General features: G+C 36.9%; 1 protein-coding gene across 3 annotated transcripts in view; it reads left to right on the plus strand.

Moving 5' to 3' along the window:
- Nucleotides 1-12509, plus strand: part of LOC118578098 (zinc finger protein 431-like) — a 146569-nt gene extending 134060 nt beyond the window's left edge. For 2 of the 3 annotated variants that reach the window (XM_036178753.1, XM_036178754.1), the window contains exons 2-4: nt 9473-9599; nt 9791-9851; nt 10906-12509. In XM_036178753.1, the coding sequence (XP_036034646.1) occupies nt 9566-9599; nt 9791-9851; nt 10906-12271 (1461 nt within the window). In that variant the 5' untranslated portion in view covers nt 9473-9565 and the 3' untranslated portion in view covers nt 12272-12509. Of the gene's footprint in view, nt 1-5806; nt 5844-9472; nt 9600-9790; nt 9852-10905 lie in introns of all 3 variants that reach the window. The other variant, XM_036178752.1, reaches the window with a different exon arrangement.
- Nucleotides 12510-13215: the final 706 nt, after the last annotated feature.

Raw genomic sequence — 13215 nt, forward strand, 5'->3', positions numbered from 1 at the left:
TATTTGCCCTGTTTTTAAAGTTTTAATTAATGAATGAATCAATATATTCCACCTAGTTTTGCTTAGTAGGTTTCCTAGAGTTCACCTATGTAGACCATGCTGGTCTCACACTTGGGGTAATCCTGCTTCCTTCCAAGTGCTGGGATTACAGGTGTGTGTCTAGTAAAATTTCATTTATCTTTCAATTATTTTCTCCCCTAATATATGTCTAAATTAACCATTGTGTGTTGCAGCAAATGTGAAGTCTAACAAATGTAGCTCTAGCTTACAAGTAGATAATCACTAGCATCAATGTTTCCTATTTTTCAGTTAGAAATTAGGTTTTTTTTTTTAGGTTGTTTTTTTAAAAATTATTTTTAAATTTTATTTATTTATTTATTTATTTATTTATTTATTTATTTATTGGAGACAAGGTTTCTCTGTGTAACAGTTCTAACTGTCCTGGAACTTGCTTTGTAGACCAATTTACAAAGATCCACCTGCCTCTGTCTTCTAAATGCTGGGATTAAAGGCATGCCAACTACCTCCTGACAGAAATTAGGATTTTTGAGTTCAGATTACTTAAATGCAGGATGCATTTTCAGTCCTATGGAAGTATGGAGACATTATGTGTGCTTTTGCTAAGTGAAGCTATTATGACTTTTATATAACAGTAACAATGGACCAGGAAGTCCAGAGAAATATCAACTAAGGAATAAAGTTTCCTGCAGTCCCAGTCAGTGTTCTTTTAGGCACCTGAGAATGTGCTCCTTGCTGGGAAAGCTGTTTTCTGGTTTAAGAAGCGTTTATTTACTTTATGGTGCTAGGGTGGTATATCATGTTACAGATGCTTTTCTTCTACCTAGGCTCATAACTGACCAAAATCAGTTGAGAAATTCAGTGTTATTGACTCACAGACACTTATGTTTTGGTTCGTTAGCTCTACACAAGACACCTGTTATTATTGAGTACGTCACACATGAATATAATGTACCTTGATTAAATCCACCCCTTATTTCCTCCCCTTCTGTACCCCTTTCTCTTTTTGTTTCCTTTTCTCTACTTCATGGGCTAATTTTAGACTCACTGAAGTCGCTTAGTGTTTGGGGGGAGAGAGTATTCGGCTTTCAAATCCAATTCATAGTTCATCATACAGGCAAGTCAGTCAGGAACAAAAGGCAGAAGCCTAGAGACAGGTACTGAAATAGAGACCCTGGAGGAATGCAGCTTCCTATCTTGTTCTTACTAGCTTATTCATTTTTATTTTTATTTTTATTTTTTTCCAGACATAAATTGTTTCTTTTTAATTGAGTACTTCATTCAGAAGTACTTGTTTCCTCTGTTGGCCTCTGCTTTGGAAGCAGCTAGGTCCCCACATCAATATCACAACTGACTAGATTGAGTGAACATGGGCTCCAAACCAGGGCTTTCAGAACAGCAAAGCAATAAACCAAAAACCAAGCCTCTCATTTCACTTAGGAGAGACTGCGAGTCACAGAGTCCAACCCCACCCTGCCACTTTAGACACCTTGGAGTCTAGACTGCTAACACAGAAACTTGGGTGCCTGGACCAATGCAGCAGCCCCATGCACTCCAGCTCAAGGATCTGAGAATTTTTTTTTTTTTTTTGGGTTGGGAGACTTTTAATGACTGATTCTATTCCCTTCGGGGTTATTGGACTATTTAAATGGTTTATCTGCTCTTGATTTAACTTAGGTATGTGGTACCTATCCAGAAAATTATCCATTTCTTTTAGATTTTCCAGTTTTGTGGAGTAGAGGTTTTTGAAATATGACCTGATGATTCTCTGGATTTCCTCATTGTCTCTTGTTATGTCCCCCTTTTCATTTCTGGTTTTGTGAATTTGGATCCTCTCTCTCTGTCTTTTGTTTAGTTTGGATAAGGGCTTGTCTATCTTGTTGATTTTCTCAAAGAACCGACTCTTTGTTTCATTAATTTTTTATATTATTCTCTTTGTTTCTATTTTATTGATTTCAGCTCTCAATTTGATAATTTTCTGGCATCTATTCTTCCTGGGAGACTTTGCTTCTTCTTGTTCTAGAGCTTTCAAATGTGCTGTTAAGTAATTAGTTTAAGATTTCTGCAACTTCTTTATGTGGGCATTTAGTGCTATGAATTTCCCTCTTAGCACTGCTTTCATAGTGTCCCATAAGTTTGGGTATGTGGTGTATTCATTTTCATTGATCTCTAGGAAGTCTTTAATATCTTTATTTCTTCCTTAACCCATTGGTGATTCAGTTGAGCATTATTCAGTTTCCATGAGATTGTAGGTTTTCTGTAGTTTTTGTTGTTGTTGAAATCTAACTTTAAACCACAGTGGTCTGATAGAACACAGAAGGTTATTCCAATTGTTTTGTATCTGTTGAGATTTGCTTTGTGGCCAAGTATGTGGTCAATTTTAGAGAAGGTTCCATGGGGTGCTGAGAAGAAGGTATATTCTTTTTTGTTCGGATGGAATGTTCTGTAGATATTAAGTCCATTTGAGTAATAACATCAGTTAAGTCCTTTATTTCTCTGTTAAGTTTCAATTTGGGAGATCTGACCAGAGGTGAAAGTGGGGTGTTGAAGTTTCCTACTATTAATGTGTGGGGATTTATATGTGATTTAAGCTTTAGTAATGTTTCTTTTACATATGTGGGTGCCCTTGTGTTTGAGGCATAAATGTTCAGAATTGAAACTTCATCTTGGTGGATTGATATAGATATAATAGTCTGAAAGGGTAGATTAAGGAACTTACTTCTAAAGAGCAACAACTCGTTTAAAATGCTTTACATCGGTATAGATTTTAGTCTATTGATATAAACTTAAAGTTAATTTTGTTATACTGTGTATACTTCTACTCTTGTTTAAGGTATTATGTTTTTATAGCTCAGTTAAAATTGTAATGGATAATTAAAAATAGATTAATAATTACTCATCTATGATAATCATACTCGTAGCCATGTTAGTTAAGTCTTCTAGGTATATACAGAGATATTTCAGATAGATAGGTAATCTTCAAATACTTCAAAGACCTACAGAATATGGCATTTAAAATATTTTTAAAATTTAGACTTTCTGGACAGTGAGACATGTCTGCTCCTGGCAGCACTGATTTACTTCAGAGAGGAGGATGGGCATTAAAGACACTTCATGTCTTATCTTCACCTTGGCAAAAATAGCCATTGGGCAAGAAACTGTCCTTGCCTGGACTGCTTGATAGACTGGACATGCAGGACCCATAGAAAGGTGACCATTAAACTTTGCTTGACAAAATGGTCCTTCAGGTTCCTGCTTCACAAAGGAAACTGCCAGACATTCTACAGGACACTGAGAGAAGTGACCGAGAGACTCTAGCCCTGTGGTGCCACGGACTGGATCTCAGTGGGACCACCAGACTGAGGGAGAACGGGGTGAAGGTACTCAGGATAAGTGGGATTCGGCTAGTGACAGACAGCCACAGACACGAGAGTATGTTGTGAAGCTGCTGCAATTTTACTCAGACCAAGCAGTGAATTTTATACAGTTACTTGAGGAAACATGGCAATCGGCCAGTAGGGTGATAGACATAGAATCAACAATGTAGTTACACAATTTTGTCAGAATGATTAACAGATCTCATGAGTATAGCCTTTACTTTTTCTTTTGTGGTTCCTCATCCAGATAGAGAACATTATGGCCCTAGCTGTAGTTTTCCTTCTACATAATCATTAAACGTTTATTCTATATCAAAATTAAACCCTTTCCATCATTGTTCTAACCATGGTCTCATTTTTGTGAAAATATTTTATCCTTTGCCTGTGGGTGAGAAGGCACCAGCGGGGTCGGTACCTAACTAATCTTTCCCTGAACTGTAACTTATGCCATTTTGTTTTCATACCATTATGATTCACCCATCGGTTCCCATGTACGTCATAAGCTCCCGTAAAAGTTAATGGCTCTAAATAATTATTATGACTAGGATTAAAGTTAGGAGGTTGCCACCATCGACCCTTGATGAGAAACTCTATTTGTCCCTGGATAATTCTTGTAGGAATGACTAATTCCTGTAACTGCTTCCTTGCAGCTGCTGTTGGCTGTGCGTGTGAATTGCCTATGAGTGCCTGTACCTTTACTTTCATTTTCTCCTCACTAGAATCTTCATCCTTCTGAATCATAAGTTCTTTTTGCTCTAAATTATTCATGAATTCCCCCAAACTTTAGGGACCCTCTTGAACTGTTTGCTTAAAAGCTTGAATCATAGGTGGGGGTATTGAAGCCACTTTTGAGGAATCATTACTTTCTTTATGGGGCACATCAGGAACATTAAGAGTTAACTTCCTGGAATTAATACACAAGGAAATAGCAATAGTCACAGCTGCCAAGAGAAGAAGGCAGAGTGCCAGCCAGCCTCTGCAAGTAGATCTGCGTGGTTCCGTGTAGCCTGGCACCTTGATTCAGGCAGATTGATGAGGGGTCGCCAGGGGCATAGACCCGAGGGCCGCGAGCCCCCCTTTCCCACGTAACTACCTCATCCAAGGCATTTGTCACGCGGGCGACACCGTCGTGGGCGTGGCACTGTGGGCTGAAGACAAATGTCCCAACTTTACAAAGGAACATTAGGTGACTGTCCAGGCTGCCAGCTATCTCTGTCTACCCTGCAAGACTCCCAAAAGTTGCTTGCATCCTTCTCCTGGTTCTCAGGTAATATTATATCCTTCTGAGGTCTTTGATGTGGTTGAAGACTAGATAATTATAATTTCCTCAGTTATGATAAAAGATAAGTTAGATATAAAACCTTAGACTCACAAATATAAGATAAATAGGATATTTTCTTTAATATTGTAACTATAATTCTTACTTGATAATTGAATTGTTATCTGTAATTTAACTATGTAAAAGTTTACCCTCCTTTTTTAACAAAAAAGAAAAGGGGAAGTGCTGTGGATATCACTCTGTATAAATAAAGTGCTGATTGGCTAGTAGCCAAGCAGGACGGATAGGGTAGGCGGGATAAGGAAAAGGAGAAGGCTGGGAACAGGAAGGCTGGGAGGAGACACTGCCAGCTGCTGCCATGAGAAGCAACATGTAAAGACACCCGTAAGCCACAAGCCATGTGGCAAAGTATAGACTAACAGAAATGGGCTAAATATAAGTGTAAGAGCTAGACAATGGTAGGCCTGAGCTAATGGCCAAGCAGTTTAAATAATGTAAATGTCTGTATGATTATTTTATTCGTGGGTTGTGGGACCACGGGGTTTGGTGGAACCTGGAGAGAAGCTCTCCAACTACAGTGGATCTTTCCTGCAATGAGTATGTAATGTCCTTCTTGATCTCTTTTGATTGATTTTAGTTTGAAATCTATTTTGCTGGATATTAGGATGGCTACACTAGCTTGCTTCTTAAGACCATTTGATTGGAAAGTCTTTTCTCAGCCTTTTATTCTTAGGTAGTGTCTATCTTTGAATTTGTGGGAATTGTGAACTCTGTTTTAATTTCTTTCTATTTTTTATTTTTTTGTTTTTTGTTTTTGAGCTGAGGTTCAAACACAGGGCCTTGTGCTTGCTAGGCAAGCGCTCTACCACTGAGCTAAATCCACAACCCTGTGTTAATTTCTATACATATAGGATTATATGAAATTTGGTAACATTGGTCAAGAATACATCTTTTCTGGCTGAGTTTCCTTGATTAAAAGTTGACTATATTTTTCTGCCTTTGTTCTTTCCTTTTTCTTTCTCCTTTATTCTTTCACAAATATTGTATGTATTCTTGATTGTTTTAGCTTTGTGGTAAATACAGAAATCAGATTATATTAATATGTGTATTATCTTTTCATGATTCTATTTAGCCTTCTGAGTTTTTCCAGTTTATACCTTTGGAATCAGGTATTGTGTTATAAATTGTTTGGCATTTTCTTTGGATTGTATTCAATTCATAGTTTGAATTTACCATACACAACATCTTAATATTGATGCACCATGTTCCCATGGACCATTTATTTACTTCTGTGTGTGTTTAAGTTTTGTTGTTGTTGTTCATATGTAAAAGACTTTTATTGTATTGGATAAAAAGTTCTATATGGTTGCTTCAGGTGACATAGCATGTATTCTACTTGGGTATGACCTGAGCTCACATATCAGTATCTAAGTTTGAAGGCTTATAACCACCTGCTACTCCAGATCCCGGAGATCTAACACACTATTTTTTTGTATGCCACCTTTATACAAATGGAACACATTCTCTCACACACAAACATTCATAAAATGTGGGGAAAAACTTTTTTATAATGTTCTCGTGACTCATAAGCAATTAGAGCAAAACAAATCATATGCTCTTTCTTTAAATATCTGTTATCTTGCATTTGATTTGGAATAGTTTTTATTTCCTCAGCCTGAGGAAATGAAATTTTCTTTATAATAAGAGAATGAGATACTTTTAGTAATCAAATCTGTTTTCTACAAAGTTAAAACATCATAAGGCTTCAAGTGAATCTGTCCAATTCTGTTGGTACAGCCATCCTCAAAAATCAATTTTCTATTATTATCAAAGAAAAGTACTAGAGTGTACAGGATGAGTGTAGGACAGTGATTTCTTGTGGTTAAATTTAGATTAGAATCTTGTAGTTCTTGCTTAAGGGATTGTGATACCTATATGTAGGTATGTCTTTTTGTCTTGTTTGATCGGTGGTACTATTGTATTGACTTTATTAATTGTCACCTAAATTTATTGTTGTTTCTCTGGAAAATGATGGAATTTCATCATTTTTTTTTAAAAAAAAGTGTACTATATTATGCTTCGAGTTCCTTAAGCTTTGGTTGGTTTGGGGGAATTTCTGGGGAGAGACAATTTTAGTTTTCTCTTCTTGATCTTAGAGGCTCATTTCTCATTTCTTGATATATCTGTGTTTTCCAGTTGTTGCAATCTTCATGTTTGGATTTTTGCTGCTTTAGTGATTGATATGGTTATTACATTATTTTTGTGTTTTTAAAACTTTCTCATGTATTATTGTGTTTTTGTCTTAATTAGCTTCAGCTGTCAAAATGATGTAGCCTGGAGTCATCTGAGGAAACATCAACTGAGGCTATGTCCAGATCAGAGCTGCTAGTTACTGTGTTTTTGAGAAACTGTGTTGACTGATGATTGATGTTGAAAGAATCTTCTACTTAGGTTGCAATACCCTAATCATGTGGGCCTGAGATGGATTACAAAGCTAGCTGAGCACAAGACAGTGACCAATAAGAGCATCTTGCTTGGGTTATGAGCATCTATAGACTCAATCCATTTCCTCTTCTTTATGTCAATTGTATTATGGTTGAAACTCATCAGCCAGCATCCTTCTTGTGCTGTAATGCCTTTGCCACAATTATAGACTATGCATAAATCACATAAGATAGAGTAGAAGCAATTGCTGTTCAATGCTAAGTTAGTTTGCTTAGCCTACTGCTTTAATTTTTTGTTTGTTTTTGTTGACAAGATTTTTCTGTGTAGCCCTGGCTATCCTGAAAGTAGTTCTGTACACCCAGATGTCCTTGATATCAGTGATCCACTTGACTCTGGCTCACAAGTGCTAGGATTAAAGGTGGCCTGAAATTCCTGGCCTTTTTTGATTTTATATTATTCGGTGATGGGCCTGGAAACCAGGTTTTTGTGTATGTCAAGCCTATGCTATTGTAGTGAACTTCATCCTTATCCTGAATTTTGAAATTTGGTAGATGCTATCATTGTGTTTCCCATGATAACATGTATTCATGATACTGATACTGCCTGAGACTTCTGTCATTGGATTTCAGGTACACAACATTCTTCCTGCCTTTGTCTTTATTTTGAATTTTTTATTATTATTTTTTATTGTATTTGTGTTTTAATTTTACATATCAGCCATGGGTTCCCCTGTACTCCCCTACCCCCAACTTCCCCCCAGAACCTCCCCTCATTCCCATGTCCTCCAGGGCCAAGATTCCCCTGCGGATTCAGCTCAACCTGGTAGATTCAGTATAGGCAGGTCCAGTCCCCTCCTTCCAGGCTGAGCAAAGTGTCCCTGTGTAAGCCCAAGGTTCCAAACAGCCAGCTCCATGCACTAAAGACAGGTCCTGGTCCCACTGCCTGGGTGCCTCCCAAACAGTTCAAGCTATCCAATTGTCTCAATTATCCAGAGGGCCTGATCCAGCTGGGGGCTCCACAGCTTTTGGTTCATAATTCATGTGTTGCCATTAGTTTGGCTATTTGTCCCTGTGCTTTTCCAATCTTGGTTTCAACAATTCACACTCTTACAGTCCCTCCTCTTTATCAACAATTGGATACCTGGAGCTCCACCTGGGGCCTGGCTGAGGATCTCTGCATCCACTTCCATCAGTTATTGGATGAGAGTTCCAGCACGACAGTTAGGGTGTTTGGCTATCTGATCACCAGACTAGGTCAGTTTAGGCTTTCTCTCGACCATTGCCAGTAGTCTACAGTGGATGTATCACTGTGGATTTCTGGGGACCTCTCTAGCACTTTGCTTCTTCCTGTTCTCATGTGGTCTTCATTTATCATCTGTTATTCCTTCTTCTCCCGTTCTGTTCTTGATCCAGCTGGGATCTCCTGCTCCCTAAGCACGCTTTCTCTCAAACCTTGCCCTTCATTACTCCCACTGTCATCCAGGTTGTTCATGTAGATCTCATCCATTTCTCTGTCATTGGGCAATCCCTGTGTCTTTCTTAGGGTCCTGTTTTTTAGGTAGCCTCCCTGGAGTTGTGAGTAGCAGTCTACTCATCTTTGTTTTACATCTAGTATCCTCCTATGAGTGAATACATACCATGTTTGTGTTTCTGAGTCTGGGTTACCTCACTCAGGATGATTTTTTCTAGATCCATCCATTTGCCTGCAAACCTCATGATGTCATTGTTTTTCTCTGTTGAGTAGTACTCCATTGTGTATATGTACCATATTTTCTTTATCCATTCTTCAGTTGAAGGGCATCTAGGTTGTTTCCAGGTTCTGGCTATTACAAACAAAACTGATATGAACATAGCTGAGCAAATGCCCCTGTGCTATGATTGAGCATTCCTTGGGTTCCAATATGTACTTCTGGTTGTCCAAGAACTGATTGTATATACTAGGCTAGCATGCAAACCAGAAGCAGATATACTTGCCACTGCCACTGAGTGCTATGGTTAAACTCATGAGCCAATATACCCAGCTTGTCCATCTTATATTTTTATTTTTTGTGCTTAGTAATATAATTTCTCTTATGTGTAGTCTGTGCTGTTGATCTGTTTACTTGTTTCTCTATGTTTGTTAATAGACATTTCTGTTGCAAGGTCATATCTATTCATAGCATATAGAAATGACAGGGTTGAACCTTCTATTTAGTTTCATTCCAGAATGACTTGGTGATCTGAATATAATGTCTGTGTCATGGAATTAAGTGTGTGGAGCACTGTAATTTTATGATTGTGCTGCCATAGAGGTATACATTTGCAATTCTGTTAATATCATGCTTTCTATTGTACATATGTATGGGATATTTCAGAATGCAGTGACCTATGATGATGTGCACATCGACTTCACTAGGGAAGAGTGGACATTGCTGGATCCTTCCCAGAAAAATCTCTACAAAGATGTGATGCTGGAGACCTACAGGAACCTCACTACTATAGGTAAGACCGAATTTTCCTTCATGTAAAATAAGGGAGCTACTATTTCTTGACTATTTATTCTCTCCTGTAATTTGATTGAGAAAGAAGAATGGGGTGAATAAATCAGGCATGGTTCTAAGGTTCCTTGAAGTAACTTAGTTTTTGCACAATTTTCAACAATATAACATACATTTTCTGAAACTGTATTTTAGGATACAGCTGGGAAGACCATAATATTGAAGATCATTGTAAAAGTTCTACAAGATGTGAAAGGTAATTTTTATTTGCAAACTGATACAAATGTGCCTTTGAGGAAACTGTAATGTGTTCTGCAAATTTCAAAGAAAGGCAACAATGTAATAATAAAGCTCAAAGAAAACAAGAAAGCAATGCCTTAACAAATGTCACCATGTGAATCAAAGCCCCATGGGTACTATGCTATAGATCTGCCAATCCATTTTATACCACTCATCTTACAAAGGGGAAACACAATGAAAAGGTGCTAAGTATATGTCAAAAACCTTCTAATAAGCAAATAATCCATAGTAAAGCTAGTGTTACTCTTATACTTTTTGTGACTTTGATAAATTTAGTTAGGTGGACACTTAGAGTCAAGAATCAAGGGCCATTTTGGAGGAACATTAATCCCTATATCACATGTCTATGAGAAACAGAAATTCAAACTGTGTGAGCGCTATGTGGAAACCTTTTATTTGTCATTCTTCTTTTACTATGTATGTCATATGTCACTCTGAATACAAGCCACATGAACATAGGAATATAGAATGATGTAATGTACTTCTTAGAAGTATTAGAATATTTGTAGCACTCCCCACATTAAGTAGACCTGTTGAATTTGATTCAAGTATGCAAGTAATTGCTTTCCACCTTTACTCTTAGTACATCAACAATCTCACACTGCAGAAAAGCCCTATGCATACTAGGACTGTGTAAATAGTTCTGTTTGTCATACTTCAATTAGAAAATGTAGTATGACTCATAGTGTATGAAAATCTATGAAAGCAATAAGTGTGGTAAAGCTCTGAGTTTTTCCAGTTTTCTTGAAATATGTGAGAATATGTAGAAAAAGGTCTTATAAATGTGAGCTATGTAATAAAGGCTCTTAGCATCATAAGTATCTTCAAAGATGCAAAACAGCCTCTAATCGAGGGGAATAACACGAGTGTAAAGACAGTGATAAAACCTTAATATATGATTCCTCTTTATAAATGAACAAAATTGTAAAATTAATTCATTCAGATATAAAGATTCAACAGTGTATTATTGAATGTGGTAAAGCCTTTACATGTGTCAATTATCCTTGCAGGCATGAAAGAATTCATATTGGAGAACAATCTTCTGAACATACTGAATGTGTTAAAGCCTTTGTTCATCACTGTACTCTTCACAGGCATGAAAGAACATATACTGTAGTGATGCCCTCTGAATATAATCAGTGTGGTAAAGCCTTGGCATATCACAGTAATCTTGAAAGGCATAAAAAAGCACAAACTGGAGAAAAACCATATGAATGTGATCAGTGTGGTAAAGGTTTTGCATATTATAGTAATCTTCAGATTCACAAAAGAACACATAATGAAGAGAAATCCTATGCATGTAATCAGGGTGGTAAAGCCTTTGCATTGCAAAGAAGACTTCAAATACATAAGAGAACTCATGCTGGAGAGAAACCCTATGGATGTACATGGTGTGGTAAAGGCTTTTCACAAATGAGTGTTCTTCAAGTGCATAAAAGAATACATACTGGAGAAAAACCCTATAAATGTAATCAGTGTGGTAAGGGATTTGTATGTCAAAGTCATCTTCGAATACATAAAAGGACACATACTGGAGAGAAGCCCTATGAGTGTACTCAATGTGGAAATGCCTTTGCACTTCGAAGTAACCTTCAAAGGCATAAAAGAACACATACTGGAGAGAAACCATATGAATGTAATCAGTGTGGTAAAGCTTTTGCACGTCACAGTAGTCTTCAAATGCACAAAAGAATACATACAGGAGAGAAACCCTATGCATGTAATCAGTGTGGTAAAGCCTTTGCCCGTTGTGGTGGTCTTCAAATGCACAAAAGAACACATATTGGAGAGAAACCCTATGAATGTAATCAGTGTGGTAAAGCCTATACACGTCACAGTGGTCTTCAAATGCACCAAAGAACACATACTGGAGAGAAACCCTATAAATGTAATGAGTGTGGTAAAGGATTTAATTATCACAGCAGTCTCGGAATACATAAAAGAACACATACTGGAGAGAAACCCTATGAATGTAATCAGTGTGGTAAAGGCTTTTCACAACTCAATCACCTTCAAGTGCATGAAAGAATACATTCTGGAGAGAAACCCTATGAATGTAATCAGTGTGGTAAGGCCTTTGTATGTCAAAGTCATCTCCAAATACATAAAAGAATACATACTGGAGAGAAGCCCTATGAATGTACTCAATGTGGAAAAAACTTTGCATATCAAAGTCATCTTCAAAGGCATACAAGAACACATACTGGAGAGAAACCATATGCATGTAATCAGTGTGGTAAAGCCTTTGCCTGTTACAGTGGTCTTCAAATGCACAAAATAACACATACTGGAAAGAAACCCTATGAATGTAATCAGTGCGGTAAAGTCTTTGTTCATTACTCTTCTCTTCAAAGGCATGAAAGAATACATACTTGAGAGAAACCCTATGAATGTAATCAGTATAGGCTTTGCATATTATAGTAATCTCTGAGTACATAAAAGAACATATACTTGAACAAAACTCTATAAGGTAATAAGTGTGGTAAAGCCTTGGCATGTTTCAATAGTCTACAAAACCATGAATAAAAATCATACTGTAAAGAAAGCCTATAAATGTAGTCTGTGTTGTAAAATTTTGCATTTTATACAGGAATAAAACTTTGTGTGCAATCAATGTGTTAAAGCTTTTGCATATTACAATAGTCTTTGAATACCTGAAAAAATATTGAGATCTTCTTATTATAAAGTATTTGTTAAGATCTTTAGCCAACACCCTTACATTCAGTTACACAAGAATATTTGTTCTGTAAAAAAATTGAAAGTGTCAACAATCTGGTTAAACATTATGATGTACAACTTTATATTGTTGTAACTTCAAATTCATGGGAAAATGAATTTATGAATTTATGAAGCCCTGTGAATAATTATCATTATTTCAATGATAATTTATTCCTTTTAGATTTTATACTTCTCTTCAATTACATGAAATAACTGACTCAGGTTTAAAACTTTATAGATTTGTATTAGTGCCTTTTCTGTTTTTGTGATATATTGCCTAGGTCAACTTATTAAAAGAGTTTAATTTGGTCCTTGGTTCCAGAGGGATAAAAGATCACCATGAAAGTACCATGGCAACAGGTGTCAGATATGGCAGCCTAAGCCTAAGCAGGAAGCTAAAAACTCGTATCCTCCACCTGCAAGATGAAGTAGAGAGTGAGAACTGGAAACTGTGCAGATGTAAATTCTCAAAGCCTTCCCCCAGTGATATATTTCCTCCAGCAGGGCAGCATTTCATAAATCTCCCCAAATAACAATAGCAGCTGAAAATGATTGGAATTTCTGACTTTAATCCTACATTCTTGCTTTCTGTTACATGAACT

The sequence above is a fragment of the Onychomys torridus genome, chromosome 2 (assembly GCF_903995425.1).
Source record: "Onychomys torridus chromosome 2, mOncTor1.1, whole genome shotgun sequence".
Taxonomy (NCBI): Eukaryota; Metazoa; Chordata; class Mammalia; order Rodentia; family Cricetidae; genus Onychomys; species Onychomys torridus.